This window comes from Neolamprologus multifasciatus, chromosome 11, assembly GCF_963576455.1.
Source record: "Neolamprologus multifasciatus chromosome 11, fNeoMul1.2, whole genome shotgun sequence".
NCBI lineage: Eukaryota > Metazoa > Chordata > Actinopteri > Cichliformes > Cichlidae > Neolamprologus > Neolamprologus multifasciatus.
The window spans coordinates 10,508,924-10,524,309 of NC_140449.1; the positions used below are offsets into that span (position 1 = coordinate 10,508,924).

At 38.6% G+C, this 15,386-nt stretch overlaps 1 protein-coding gene across 3 annotated transcripts in view; it reads left to right on the forward strand.

The window, feature by feature from the left end:
- Positions 1–1,837: 1,837 nt before the first annotated feature.
- Positions 1,838–15,386, forward strand: part of adcy2a (adenylate cyclase 2a) — a 69,057-nt gene continuing 55,508 nt past the window's right edge. Inside the window, exons 1-2 of one of the 3 annotated variants that reach the window (XM_085176268.1) lie at positions 1,838–1,957; positions 7,786–8,024. In XM_085176268.1, the coding sequence (XP_085032394.1) occupies positions 7,797–8,024 (228 nt within the window). In that variant the 5' untranslated portion in view covers positions 1,838–1,957; positions 7,786–7,796. Of the gene's footprint in view, positions 1,958–1,984; positions 2,004–7,306; positions 8,025–15,386 lie in introns of those variants that run through there. The other 2 variants (XM_085176270.1, XM_085176267.1) reach the window with 2 other exon arrangements.

The following is a 15,386-nucleotide window of genomic DNA, read 5'->3' on the forward strand; positions in this document are numbered from 1 at the left end:
GGCTTATTAATATACTCTTGATGCAGTTGTGAGAACCCTATACATGAAAAAATACCATAAATGTCTGTTGTTTTTGGTCTTTTCAGCCTTGATGACTCAGATAAACATTTTTTTCTTTTAAAAGTTAACTACATACCAAAAAAAAATATGTTTATTTGTTCAGTTACGTCTACACTTCAAGTATTTTTTGTGAGGTGAGTTGATGTGTAGTATTCCCATTTGATAATAAATCAGACATGAAGAAAGACAAGGAGACTAACAAAACTGAGAAAAAAAAGATGAGAAAAGTTTAACCCAAGATAAATTAGGGCAAAAGGTAATTAGTGGAGCAGTTGGTGGTTTATCTAAGAAATAGTGAAAGTCTAACTGTTCTCACTCTCTCAAGGGACAAACATACAGGCTCTGGTTGCTGTCACCCTCTTCCCATTTCACTGTCAAAGTGACAATGACTTATTTCCTCACACGTTTTCTTTATACTTCACACATTTACATCTATTTTTTATCCATATTCATTAACGTTTCATCATTTTGTGACTAATGTCAAGGTTAAACTCACCAAAGGGTAGGGCAATCAAAATTCTCCAGGAACTCAGCTGGAGGAAAATAGAGCCGCTGATTAGTTGTTAAGGGTAAAGTGGAGAGTAGAAAATGGATTAGTGTGCAGTTAGAATATGTCGCACTTCATGAAGTGTGAATGAAGGATGTTTTTCCCGTCTGGGGTTATGGAGAAACTGTGAATGACTGAAGACACTTTCAAAAACAAGCAGCGCAAAAAATAAAAGCGGAGTGGAAAAAAAAAGTCCTCCTCAAGAGACCTTTTTTGATTTGCTCTCCTTCTCCTCAATTTAAATACTTTGGATATATTTTCTTTTCGCACAGTAAATATTATATAAGGCAAGACACATGAAATGCCTTTAGATACTTTTGGAAAGTAAGTACAAGCTCCCGGGTATGTGCTCTTTCAAAGGGTTGCTTGAAGGGTAAAACTTGGTTTTGGATTGGGATGCAGTTAAAGGTCGGAGTCAGACATGGCAGGTGGGATGGTTTACAAAGTGTATGCAAAGAGTATTATAAATTAAAAGAAAGAAAATCTCACAAATGAAGTAATTCATTTGCGAGATTGCATGTATGCACTTGTATTGGTATATGTGCTTGTGCAGTACATTCTGTGATACTTAATATTGAGTCATTCTATCAACCTGAATTCAAAACATCCATGGTGCTTTTAAGAATTTAATTGTGCATCAGAGTTATTAATACAATCATCACCAAGGTTACCAAGAGAATATGAAGGTTAAGGTTGCTGGGAGGCTCTCAGTTAGACACACTTATGGGTTAAGTGGCAAATTTCTTTGCCCAGATAATTAAGGGTTACAGTTAAATACTCTAGTGCCTTAAAATAGCCAGGTCTTCTTTGATATCTAGGTTAAATCAAATGAGAAGTGGAGACAGCCAGGGAAAAGAGACAATCTATACTTTAGTACATTTATGTCTGGCATATCATTGTATCACATGTGGATAGAACAACAATTAAGATGTGTTGTTTGGGGACCAAAAAAGACTGCTTGTCCAATACAAAATCCCCTTAAAAACTTAGTGTTGTAGGATATAGTAAGCCAAATGTCTTCACTATGGGTTTACTGCCAGTTTAGTATTCCCTGTCACATCTTCTAATATGTTTAAGAGATAGCGCTGTTTCCCCTTGTTAAAAGAATAAGATATCGTGTTCGCACTATAATACATTTGACCATGAGTAAAAACGAATACATTTTTAATGTAAAACTGCAAAATCCAGACTTATTTTTCTTTTTGTCTTCCCTTATTGGCAAAAGTAAATACCTACTGATTGGACGGAAATGGCCAATCACTTCCGGTATTTTGGAGCAGGCGCCCTCTGCTGGACTGGCGCGAAACTATTTCCAGATCAAATGGGAGCAAACGAGGAGTTTGCGTTAAAGTAAGTTATCGAACATTTCAAGAAGATAACATTTTAAAGAGAATAGGTATGGTATTTAAAATCTAAAAATATTTGCCAGTTGTAAACTTGCTTCGTCCTTGTTGTGACATTAGCACAGCTGACATCTAATTACACTTACCAATAACAGCTCACTTTTACTCTTTTCCTAAAAAAAGAAACCCAACGTGTGAAGTTTTTGACATGATTAAAAAAATAAGCCCATTATTTTATTCGCACTTTTTGTGGCATATTGCATAAGGTGACAGTAAACTGAGTTCACTGTTCCGCTGTGTAAATACACGGGTAATTGCCTTGGCTGACAAAGTGAGAGCTCCAGCGCAGCGTGCTGAAAGTTTTTGTATGAGAATTGTTACCACATGTGATTGTTGAAAGTCATCGTGAACAAGCATGTTCTATTTAATTTTTTAAACGTCATATGTTTTTCATTGCTCGTTTTATGTTAATTTCATAGTGACATCTTGACCTAGCAGTCTTCCTGTAAGTGTTGTTGCTATTGTGTCAGTTTTCTTCTGCTTTGCACCATGGACTGCTTACCTCCACCACATTAGCAGATACTTTCTCTCAACACAGCTGCTTCTGGTTCAGCTCCAGCTCTCGTTTGAAGCTTCTTTTAGGCCAGGAACTTTGGTTTCCCACAGTCTTTTAATCATGCTTGCCACAGTGTTAAGATTAGGAAACTTCTCCTGACAGATAACACCCTCAGGGTTAGCACTGTTGACATCCCTGATGCATCTAAAGCTTTAAGACAGGTGGCTCTCTTTACACTGTCTATAGAGAGATGTGTTTTCCTCTCTGTTGGTCTTCTGCACTGGTGGTTAGTTGTGGTTTATTCTGTAGAAGAAAGAGATCCAATCCCCCCCTGCACAAATATTACTGTCCTCCTCAAGGCCTTTTGATGTGTCACCTCTGGTAACGCCCACCATCCATTTGCAAATCTTGTGCAAATAGAATGACTTTCCCTGTGACTGATATGTTTTTGGTGGGGTTTTTTTTGTTTGTTTGTTTGTTTGTTATGTCCAGACAAAAATGAGAAATAGCCTCATAAACTATTTTGTCTTTTTCAAACCTTGTTACAAAGAGCAGAGGTAATCGTAAGGTGTTATTTAACACTCTTAGTGATATTGTTACTCCTGCTCCACCTGCTGTCCCTATTTTTTCACATGACGTGAAATAATACTTGTCGATCAGCATCTTCATTGTGTGTTCCTGCATCAGCTCGGCATGCTATTTCAGAAAATTTTCACCTGTTTCTTTACTGAAGATGGTAAAATTGGTTGACTCACTGAAAGATTCCTCCTGTTCTCTCTCCTGTTTCAGTCTATTGGTCTTTGAGTGCTCACTATAATCAACACATTACTGGTTCATTCTACAGAAACTGCTCTTCTTAGTGTGTCCAGTGGCATTTTGTTGTAAAGTGATGCAGGAGAATGTATTGTTTTGCTGATGTTAGACCTTACCTCTGATTTTGATATTGTTCATATTTTGCTGAAGAGGCTCAGATATTGGGTGGGTGTCTGGTTTTGCTTTGCATCATTTCTACCTGAATGATGCTTTTCTGTGGCTGTTTCTAAGTACAGCTCCTTTCCCACTTCTCTTACATACAGTGTGCCACAAGATTCTGTTTTGGGGCCTTCTATTCCCTCTGTAGCACATTTTGAGCACCTTTAAGGAAATGTTTTATTACTGCTATGCAGATGACATTCAGTTGTATATCTGAGCTTCTTAGTAGTAAATTTGTCAGAAGCACAAACAGGGACTTCATTTTTTCTTGAACTCAATGAAAAAACTGAAGTCCTTGTTTATGCCCCTGACAAATTTTCTGCCTAAAGGCCCCTCGCCTCATCTTAAACTGTCAGAGCAACTGGTGTATCTCTACAAAACCTATATAGAAAAAAAAGGAAACTCAATATTTTGACCACCCTTTTGCTTGATATGAACTCGAGTTAAGGATTTGGTTGCCAATCGATATTTAGTGTCATTGTAATTGTCATGCAGGCAGATGGTCCCTGTCCTCTTTAGTTTAAGATGCAGACCGTGTTTTCCAAAAACAATTTCAAATTTTGATTCATCTGAGCACAGAACAGCTTTCCACTTTGCTTCAGTCCATTTTAACTATGTTTTTTTGGCCAGCGAAGATGGTGAAATTTCTGGCTTCTTTTTTATATTATAGAGCTTTAAAATGCATCGCCTGTAAAAACAAGAACTGTTTCCAGATACTGATTTCTACAAGTGTTTCTCAGCCCATGCATTCATTGACATGACCGAATCATGCCCATTTTTAATGCAGTGGTGCCTCAGGGCCTGAAAACCATGAGCATGAGCATATTGATTTTCAGCCTTGTGCCGTGCACAGATTCTGTAGTACTTATCATCTTCTTTTGATTGTATGTACTGTAGATGATGAGTACCCAAAGATCTTTGGGATTTAATGTCAGAAGATTTTTCTGAAATTGTTTCACAATTTGGAAATGCAGGTTTTTGCAGGTTAATGAATCTGCAGATTATGACTCGCTTTTCCAGTCTCGTGTCATTTTTTTTATGTGTTGATGCCATCAAGTTAAAAATGAGGAAATGTTTTTTCCTAAAATCGTATGTTTACTCATTTTAAAAACTTTGTTTTCCACTGTGAAAAACATATGGATTCATGAGCCTCGCATTGTTTTTTTTTTTTTTGTTTTTTTTAACACTTTATACATTGGTCCCAACTTCTGCAGAATTGAGGTTATAAAACAACAGGATTGTTTTGGTCAAAGAAAACTTTCATTTTTCCTACATAAGCTGCCAGTGTCACCTACAGCACATGGCCATATCAAACGATAATAATGTTACTGAGAAAAGATGAGTGAAAGAAGAGACGGGATGTAAGATGGTAGCAGAAAGTAGGTCAGGATAGAATGAGCTCACCAACTGGAGGCATGATGGGGGGAAGAGGGAAGAAAGGGGAAATAAAAGGCATGTGAAAAGGGAACCTGAATTGTGATGTGGAAAAAAAAATGACGGGATAGGAAAATATTGGATGAAGTAGGGGAACAGAAGTTGAAGCTCACAAAATGGATATCCTTTTTTATACCCTGAAAAAGGATAGAAATATGAATTTGAAGGAGAGAATATCTAAAGATTTCTTTGGGACATGATGGGGAGAGGATGAAAGGTGCGAGATGGAAGGAGGGATTGGAATGTAGGAGCAGAGGCAGCGTACTTGTGGAAAATGAGCTGGGAAAACCCTGGGTATGAAATAAGAGGTGAAGGCAGAGATGAAAGCTAAGAGAAAATGGGTGAATAAAATGATGCTATGATGTGCAGGTACTGATGAAGACGAGAGAAAAGAATAGTTTAGCAAAGAAAAGCAGGGTGGCTGTGGTTCAGGACTAATCAAAGCTCCATGTTGCAGGCAGGATACTAGTGCCAGATATTTAACTCCAAGCTGAACACTGTAAAAATGTGAATTTGTTTTATAAAAGCTCTTTGAGGGATACATTCCTGTCCATTTATGAGGGAGGTGTAGCTACATTTTTTTTAACTACTACCCACAAATATTCTCAGCTTCATTTGGAATGAATAAGTATCATGTTTTCCCATCTGCACATTATCTCTCTTAGCTTAATTGGTCACATTGCACTCTATCCTTATAACAATATTAAACTAAATTATTTATAAGGAAGCAGGAAAAAAGCTTTCATTTGTAGCATATTAAATCATCAATTAATAACTGATTTATTGTTATGTTTAGGTGATATCCAAACATGGAGCTACAGTGCAAGAACTATTCAAATTTTCTGTATTGATGACAAATGAGGTTTCGCATGGGTCTGCTATAGCTGTTGCGGCTGGCAGATACTGTGGCCCTCAAAGCCGTGCCTGGATGTCCCTGAAATTCTTAAACTGTTGAATCAGATAAACTGAAATTTGCCAGTTCTGACGTGTTCACACTCAAAGCTTCAAGCCTTAAACATGGAAGTTGGTGGAACGTCTTAACCTAGCCTACTGTTTAAAGATTATGTGGCATGCTGGTTGTTCAGCAATGATACAAATGGTCAAATCCTTTTTTTCAACAATAGAATGCAGATACAGGGAAAACAGCTTTGATACTTTGTGATTTTTTTTTTCCCAGTTGGAGCTGAGCTGTGTAAAATAAAAATATATCATCAGTACGACTTAGCAGTCTCCATTTGGTCAGGCAGTCCCAGAGTTGATAAAAATGTGAGCTGAACTCTCTTCAAACATAAATGTTAAATTGTTGATATTGGAAAACTTTACGAGTAGCTCACATATAATTCTTTAGTAATGATAATTTATTTCAGGGCTCCTCAATCAAATCCAAATAATTTTAAATCACATCACCCCTTTCATCTCCAAGACCAAATGTTTTCATTATTTTCTGTTTTGCAGTTGAAAAATGTGACAGTCACATGTTAAACCCTTCAACATTACTTAGGTTATATTTGTAGTTTTAATATTGAAATTATATATTTGTTGTTTATTATTGTTTTTGCAGTAATATGTCGTTTTGCTGTGCAAACTCAGCCCACAAATGAGGTTGTTCGGGTTTTAGGGGATTAGAGGAACCTGTCATGATTTACTCATCTTTGTAATGACAGTGGTTTGGCCAGCACCACCTTTCGGTTGCCCCGTGTGTGTGTGCGTGCGTGTGTGTGTGTGTGTGTGTGTGTTCCTGTCTAGCTATCTTTGTACTATATATGTGAGAACCAGCAGTCCTCACATTTTTGAAGGCATTTAAAGGCATTTTTGAGGCTCAAAATGTGGTTTTAGTGTCAGGGTTACAATTAGGTTATGGTTAGGTTTAGGGTCAGGGGCTAGGGAAACCATTGTGTCAATGAGGGTCCTCACTAAGATAGCTGAATGGGGTTGTGTGTGTGTGTGTTGGCATTTGTGCATGTGCATCATTGCAGGAGTACGCACACAGGATTTGAGGAGATGCCATGTATGTACAAGTGTGCCAGTTTTCAGTTTTTCTGGGCAGGCACATGATTGCTCATACTCGTAACGTCCTACTATACATTGATAACAAATTTATTTGGATATTTTTTTAACCTCAACTGAGGTTCAGTTTTGTAATCTGCAGCTGGGGAAAAAATGCAAATATGCATGTTTTGACAAATGTGTTGTTTGCTTGGCTATTTATTAAGTAAGAGAGGCAAAGGGGATAACTGAAAAGAATTGATTTAATGATATGGTTTATTGCTGCTCTGAAAATCATAATCATCTGGGTTAGAGCTCTAGGACTGGGCTCAAACCCATGTTATTACAAATATTACCACATAATGCATTCTCCATAAATGTCAGTTTCTCTGCTCTTTTCATTTTTCTACTCTTTCATTCACTTGCTGACTTTTCCCTGCTGCTGCACCTTCTTTTTCTTTCTCCCCTCCCCCTTAGCCCTCTCTCCCTCCTCTTTCCCTCCACTTCCCTCCCACTTTTCTCTCTCTCACTCTAAAGAGCACTCACTGCCTGCACTTCTCTTCATTTTCCACCCCAACATGTTGGCAGGAGGAGAAAGAGGAGGATGTTGCGCTCTACCCTTGGTGCGTTTTTGCCACCACTCCGGCCAGCGCACACTGCCTCTGACTCAGACTCAGCCTCAGCTTTCAGCCGTCCCCGCCTGAAAGACTTGAGAGGGGAGGTGGAGAAGGACTCGAAGACTAAGCTGGAGCTTAGGAGCTCTCACTTCAGGGTCCTCAACAGGAACAACAACAGCAGAAGAACAGAAAAGAGCAACTGCTCCTCATCTGTGGTGGAAACTACTCATACCTCAGCAGTGACCACCTCCTCTTTTTCCTCCCTCTCAGCTCCAAGATCCATGTGGCAGGAGGCTATAAGGAGAAAGCGGTATCTCCTTGACCGGACAGGGGAGTCTGAAGTAAACAGAAGAGGAGGTGGTGGTGAAGTGAAGAGAAACAAGTCCCCAGACTGGCTGTATGAATCATACTACTGTATGAGCCAGCAGCATCCTCTGATTGTGTTTTTGCTCCTCATAGTGATGGGTGCCTGCCTGGCTCTGCTGACTGTGTTCTTTGCTTCAGGACTGGTAAGCTGCTCATTCAAAACACACAGAAACAAACACACACATGCAGACTTGTGTATGTGTAGGAAATGAATATTAAACAGTTGCATTTATTGAAGTGGATGCAAGCCACATACTGTATATATTATATAATGTATAGTGTACATCCTATAAGTATTCATGCAAATGGGGTCACCGAAACTGACTACACACACAGTTTGTTTGTACATACATGCTTAGGTTGTCACAGCATGTCTTTATTGCAAAACTAATGTGAGGAGAAGGGTGAGATAAAGGTGAGAGGGGATGCAAGGGTCTTAGTTATTTAAGAGCTCATAGCTCCTTTTTTCACTATTTTGATGGAGTATGTTTTCCGGAAAAATCTGAAAATTTATAAAATGAAAAAAGGCTCTAAAATAGCACAATATAAGTGCTTGTGGTCATTGGCTCTGCTTCCATTTTTGACTGTCCTTCATTAGCTTCCTACTTTCATACTGTTATATATCTAAGAAAACGAGAACTCTTTAGACATTGGCCGAATCTAGAAAAGTGTCTCTCTCCTACTGTCTCTGCTGTGTCTGTTGTTTTGAAGTGATCAGTCTAAAACATACAAAGACACAGTATTGCATAGAAAGCACTGGCTCACAGAGCACATATCACATAATATTTAGAAAATCTTGCATAGTAACCTGATGAGCTCACTAACATGTGGTTGGAAAGTCAGCTGTTGCAGTTCCTTGCATGGACAATCAGTTAGAATGAAACAAAATCATAAATGTCTGATTAGGTAAAAAATGACACATCAAAAAGGCTGAAATCTTACGAGCGAGCATATCATAATCTGGAAACTTTCAAATTTTTAGTTAAGAATGTTTTAATAATGTTACACAAATTTTTAATTGTTGCATATTATAATATTAGTGGTATCCATGGGGTGGGATGAACGTGTCTCCTAAAATGACAAAAAATATATTTTTCTTTTTTCAAAAATTCGTTTTTATTCAACTGTGAGTAGATATTGAAGCATGTAGATATTGTGCAATTCACATATCATCACTATTTTATAGTTCAGGTGTTAGGACCAGGTTGAAACCAGGTGGTAGCTTTCAGTGGAGGCTCATACCTAATTACTGAAACAATAGCATTAGCAGATTACCAAGATTCAGCACTATCAACTAAGACTGGCTGACACTTCAGCAGGGTGTAAAGGTTCAACCAGCTCTGATGGGATGATAATGGCTCTGCCTTCACGTTATTAAAAAGACCTGTGCTCATACTGCTTTTCCTACTGTACTAGAGTTACAGCAGAAACACAGTCACTCTTTTGTCAACTTTTACTGTACTCCAGTACAGTTAAAAGCAAAAAAAGCACAATAAAATATAAAAAACATATCAAAGCATTTATCCAGTGAAGATAAGTTAGGTTTATTACTAAAATAGGCAGTACATTGTGTTTGAAAATGAGAACTGCTACAAAATACTTGTTTAAAAACCGTGCAAAAGTCATTCAGAAATAAAGATAGGGATTTACTACTCTGTGAGAAACTGCTTTACATTAATTTAATGGTACAATAATTCCAAAGGGGTATAATATACTTGCAAACAAAAGGTCTGAACAGCACTATGACTTACAGATGACTACAATAAGCAGTTTCCTATGGTTGGTTGGTGTGTTATCTGAAATTTAAAAAACCATAGATGGCTCTTTCTCTATGCTATAGAGAATGAAGACCGTCTGGCTTGTTCTCAGGTCAAAGTTCAAAGGTCAGTGTCCCTGATGCAGTCTTGGTAGCATTACTGCTCATTTAGTAATTTTTGGAGAACATCTTGCTTATTTCAGCAAGAAAAACAGCATTTCACATTTTCCGTCAGCATCTCATCTGACTCATCTGATTGTGTAGTAGATGAACTGGTGCTAAACTATACTGTCTACAGTGCAGCTTGTATTGAAAACACTCATACCATTATGCAATGAAAAGAATGGCAAATATCAAGCAATAATATGGGAATATTTTGCTTTCATAACAGCATTTGGTCCCCTCAGTACCCAAACACTTAGCAAGGTGCTGTTAAAACAAGAGGTGATGCAGCACTGTGGGGAAATAAGCCTCTGTCTCAGGTTTTTAAAACATGCTGCTGGCATCAAATTCAAAAACAACATTGGATATATTATAGTTGTACTATTTTCAGTTAAATATATGCTTCGAAATTATGTCTGAACTTCAGAAAGGTCGTGCAGGTCATTGCTTTGTCACTAGTACTGGGAGTTAGCAGTTAAATAGTGCCCTCTTTCTTTTATCAAATCAAGAATAATTTTAGAATAATAGATTTCTAGTTTGAATTTTTAACCACTATTGAAACAAATCATGATACAAGTTTTCCAAACTAGATTATAAATATCATGGATACACTCTCTTGTAATAGTGATGTTATGGGTTTCCACATGGAGAGATATTAAGGCAGTTGGTCATTCTTAAGATTTGATACCTTAGTCTCAGCCTGAAGGATAACTTCATCTTGAACTTATTATTTAACACAAATGTTTAACTAGATAAAAGTATAGAAGTATTTTTAACCCCAAGGTAAAAGCACCTAAAACCATTAATAATTAACATAAAGCAAGAAGCATAAACCAGAACCAACCAAGAGTTTTGTAACTGTAGTTTTAGGGAAACAGTTCTATGAAATAAAATTATAAACAAAAACATTAACAAATATCTTTTTAATGTTTTTGTTGGTACACAGTGAATAAATCTTTTCCTGCCCACTGCTCAGACTATCTGTTTCAACATCTTCTGCCTTCTGTTTTTTATTTTTATGCATTTATTTATATATATATATATATATATATATATATATATATATATATATATATATATATATATATATATATATATATATATATATATATTTCCTCTATCCCTGTGCTGGATATGCATGAATTTTCTGATTGCTATTTTTTTTCTCCATCATCCCATTCTCATGCCATCTATCACCTCCTCATATTTCTGTCTCTCTTTTTATTCATATCCCATCATCCCTCCATCCTCCTAGCTGGCTGACCTAAATCCTGTGCTGTTTTCGAGCTCTGCTCTGGGCGAGACAAACTCTATGTGGCTTTCTGCAGCCACACACATCCTCTCATGTCCCAGTGCATTGACTGCGCATGAGAAAAAGACAGAGGATAGGTGGGGGTGGGGTGGGGGGGCTAAATAAGGAGAAGGAGAACTAGAAAAATGATAAATGCAAAGAGAAACATTGTTAAGCTAGCAGAATTACAGGTCACTTTTGAAAGAGTTGATTGAAAGAATAAAAATTGTTTTAGTAATTACGCTGCAGTGAATAAGAAGTACACATTAATGCCTTTTAAATTAGCTATATTCATGACTATTGTTTTTTACGCGCTAGTTGAAATGAGAATTTAATCAGTCTTAATTGTTGCTGTCAGTCTGGATTATGTTTTGCTTTGTATAGTGGATATTTTTAATTTTTAAATGTGACAATCGTGTGCATGGATGTGGAAGCTATTTTATGAGGCTCTCTTAATATCATCACGTCTGTGAATCACGTCTGTTTTTAAATTAATATATACTGAACCAGCATTGAAAACAGTTATTCATAGAACTGATTGATTTATCTCAAATGTTGGAAATTTTTTACAGATTTCATTTCCTCCAAAGGAAAATATGATATGATATGACACATCAGCCTCCATGTCCCTGTCCTGACCCTTTTCCATCCCCCATCATACCACTGTGAAACCACTGATGGGGTGAAGCCTGGCAAAGCCTGGCAGCTCGTGTCTCACTTTAACATCCTATACTCTTATCTCCACCTTGGAGAAACTCTTGAATATTTTATCAGAACTTGCATATCAAAGTGTATTTAAGAAATTAAACATGCCTATAATGAATACTTCAGCTAATTACTGATGAACAACTTTTGTATCTGTTTTTGTTTTGGACCGTGTAACATCCTGTCACTCTAATTTATTCTGCACACTGAGAAGAAGATATGACAGGACATGGATACATGTATTGTTATTGAACAGCTTATTATCCATAATATAATAACACAGTCCTGTGAAAAAACAAAGTAGACCCTTCAGGGCTCTAGAGTGCGACCAAATCTTTCAGTGGTGCGACTAAAAAAAAATATTTGGTTGCACCTGTGCGACCAACTGTTCAGGTGGCAAAAATAAATAAATAAATAAAAAAAATCTGCAACCTTCCCTGTGGTCAACAACAGACACACATTATGCCCCTATCGTGGACTAAACCAATCAGAGATAGTAAGGGGCGGGACCTCTCTGATTGGCCATGGTCCAGTTGAAAGTGCAGGTGGAAGTGGGAGGTGAGTAGCTTGAATAAAGCGATATCAATTCATTAAATCCTGAATCGACTTTTAAATATAACTGTGTTTTGCCAGAAACGCCAGATTCTCATATTAAAGCTCACAAAACCATTTCAACAACAACCAAACAGCAAATGAGAGCAGGTACACGGATTCCGCACAAAGACGTAAACACAGAGCGGACTCGACGCATCAGAATCAACTTTGTCTTTCTCGGCTTTCTCACCCGACGGCCCGTAGACGGACACGCTGTCGGAGCTTAGCGATTCTGATGCATCCGGTCCGCGCTGTGATTCCGTCTTTTTGCGCTGATTCTGAGCTGCAGGTTTTGTCTCTCTCCAACCAAAATTCACCGAGCCAGCAGCAAAAGAAGCAGCAAACTGCGCTTCACATTTGATCAATGTCGTCATGAATTTTGCTGTTTTGCTTCCACGACTATTAAAATCACACTCCATGCACAGCTATCTCTCTCTCTATCTCTCTCTGTACTTCAAGAACAGTTTCCCATCTCAAATCTCTGTTTTCTGTATTATTCATTCGCTTATTACCCACCAGTCTACCGTTGTTTACAGCGCTGTCGGCTACTGTCTTTTTCTTTTCTTTTTCTTTTTTTCACTTAAATGACCTCGGACAAGAAAGCCTATTTTTTCTGTTGTTCAATACTGAAGAAATTTTAAATTTATATGCAGAACATTGTAGAATATTTTTAAGGCTATCTGCTATAAAAAGCCAGACCAGGAAAATCTTCTTCATGTTTTTCTGTGTTTTATTCTCAGTTACTTTCACACAAAGGCATCTGCTGTGATGTTCACAATTCTGATGAAGTCAGTACTGATAAATGATATGAATTATAATATTTCTGACTGTCTGAGGCTAAGTTGAATCGATTGGGTTATAGAAGTCAGTGATGATACCCAACCCTAGTGAGCAGCCTAGGCACGACAGAAGTGGATGTAGCTGTAATAGGAAAATAACTATTGCTAACTTTTCTGTTAAGTTAAGGCCTGATCCTTCTGAAATTCATAGCCAGTGCTCTGACACGGTGTCATCAATCTTTGAATGCTGAAAAAGCACAGTGTATCCAGAAAAACACATTATATTATATAAATTATTATAAAATTTGTGTGCGCCTAACTTTTGTGCCGGTACACCTAACTTTTTAAAGTTAGGCGTACCGGTACGCCCATGGCGCTGCTAGCCAAATGTACTGTTTTCCTCCTCATGACCACCTCTATAAAGTTTTGGAAATTGGTGTGCATCGCCACAATCTTCCCAGAAGTTAATGTCCCAAAAACTACATCCCAAAGTCAGACTGTGCAATGCTCAAAGAAACTACCAAAATTTTCAAGAGTGACATCTCAGCCTCTACAGGCCCAGTTTGCATGTTAAATGTTAAAGTTCATAAAAAAAAAAGACTGAACAAGTATGGCTTATTTGTAAGAGTCCCAAAAAAGCCTCTTCTTTCTCTAGTAGCACAGCTTAGGATAGTAAAAGTGCCTCTGAGCAAACCACGAGATTTATTGATTGAAGAAGTTATTTCTGGTGAAAACCAAACACAGCATTCCAGCACAAATACTTCACCAGCTGCCAAGCACGGTGGTGGAGGGCTGAGGATTTGGACTTGTTTGCAGCCCCAAGACCTGGACAGGTTCCACTCATTCAGTTAGTCATGAACACCTCTTTATAGCAAAGCATTTTGGAGTAAATTTGTGATGCCATCTGTGCAATGGCTAATGCTTGACCAGAAGGGACTGCAAAAGGACAATGATCCTATGCATGTCACCAAGGACGGTTTAATACAGGTTCTACTTTAAAAAGGGGAACCCTTCTTAAACGGGAATAGCAGTATTGGAGCCAGAATTTTAAAAATATCATTTATTTTGCACATAAATGGTAAAATACCCTGGCCAGGGACAACAATTATTAAAATAGAATAAAAGAGCAATATAAAATGTTACTATTAAAAAGTCCATTAAAACCTAAAACTAAAAGTCTCAATAAATGGTCCGTTAAAATAGCGGAGACAGCAGCGTCCTCCCCTATCTCCACCGGGTCTCACCGGCCATCGCTGAGGGACAGGAGGAAAACGGCGGTCACTCTTCTTTTAATGATCGCACGCCGTTTAATCATTAGTTGGGTGAGACTTACCCCGTGAGGGCAGAGCTCCAAACTCTGCCCGCTGCTATCCTAGGTCCAAGCACGTGTCAGGTGTCTCGCCCCTCACCGATATCCGGCGTACTTCTGCCCGTCCCGCAGCTGCGAATCTCCCACACCGCTGCAGAATGGTAAATGGTAAATGTCCTGTATTTATATAGCGCTTTTACTAATCCCTAAGGACCCCAAAGCGCTTTACACATCCAGTCATCCACCCATTCACACACACATTCACACACTGGTGATGGCAAGCTACATTGTAGCCACAGCTGCCCTGGGGCGCACTGACAGAGGCGAGGCTGCCGGACACTGGCGCCACCGGGCCCTCTGACCACCACCAGGCAACGGGTGAAGTGTCTTGCCCAAGGACACAACGACCGAGACTGTCGGAGCCGGGGCTCGAACCGGCAACCTTCCGATTACAAGGCGAACTCCCAACTCTTGAGCCACGATTGCCCAGAATATTCCCAGTTGCCCCTCTGCAGCCCACTCGCCAGCACCTCCAACCCTATTGCTGTCGCCAGTTAAGCTTCTCTCGAGAATGTCCTCCGACCTGCGACCTCCTCAGTTGCCGCTGCCGCCCACAACTTCGCCATCTCTGCTGCTCTCCTTCTCCTGACCTGCAAGGCCCTCTTATTGGGCCTCTGTAACCTCCCAGGTTTGCCAAGTTAGTAATTAGGGAGTCTCTCCATGACAAGGCAACAAGAAATACAATCAAAAACATGCAATAATACAAGAACACTGTACAATATTAAAAATAGTAAAACACAGCACTCATGCAAGATGAAAAACCCAGTTAACTTGTCCATTTCCACCCCGTGACATGCACTGCAGCAAATCTATAACAGAATGGCTGAAAAAGAAAAGAATTGAGGTGTT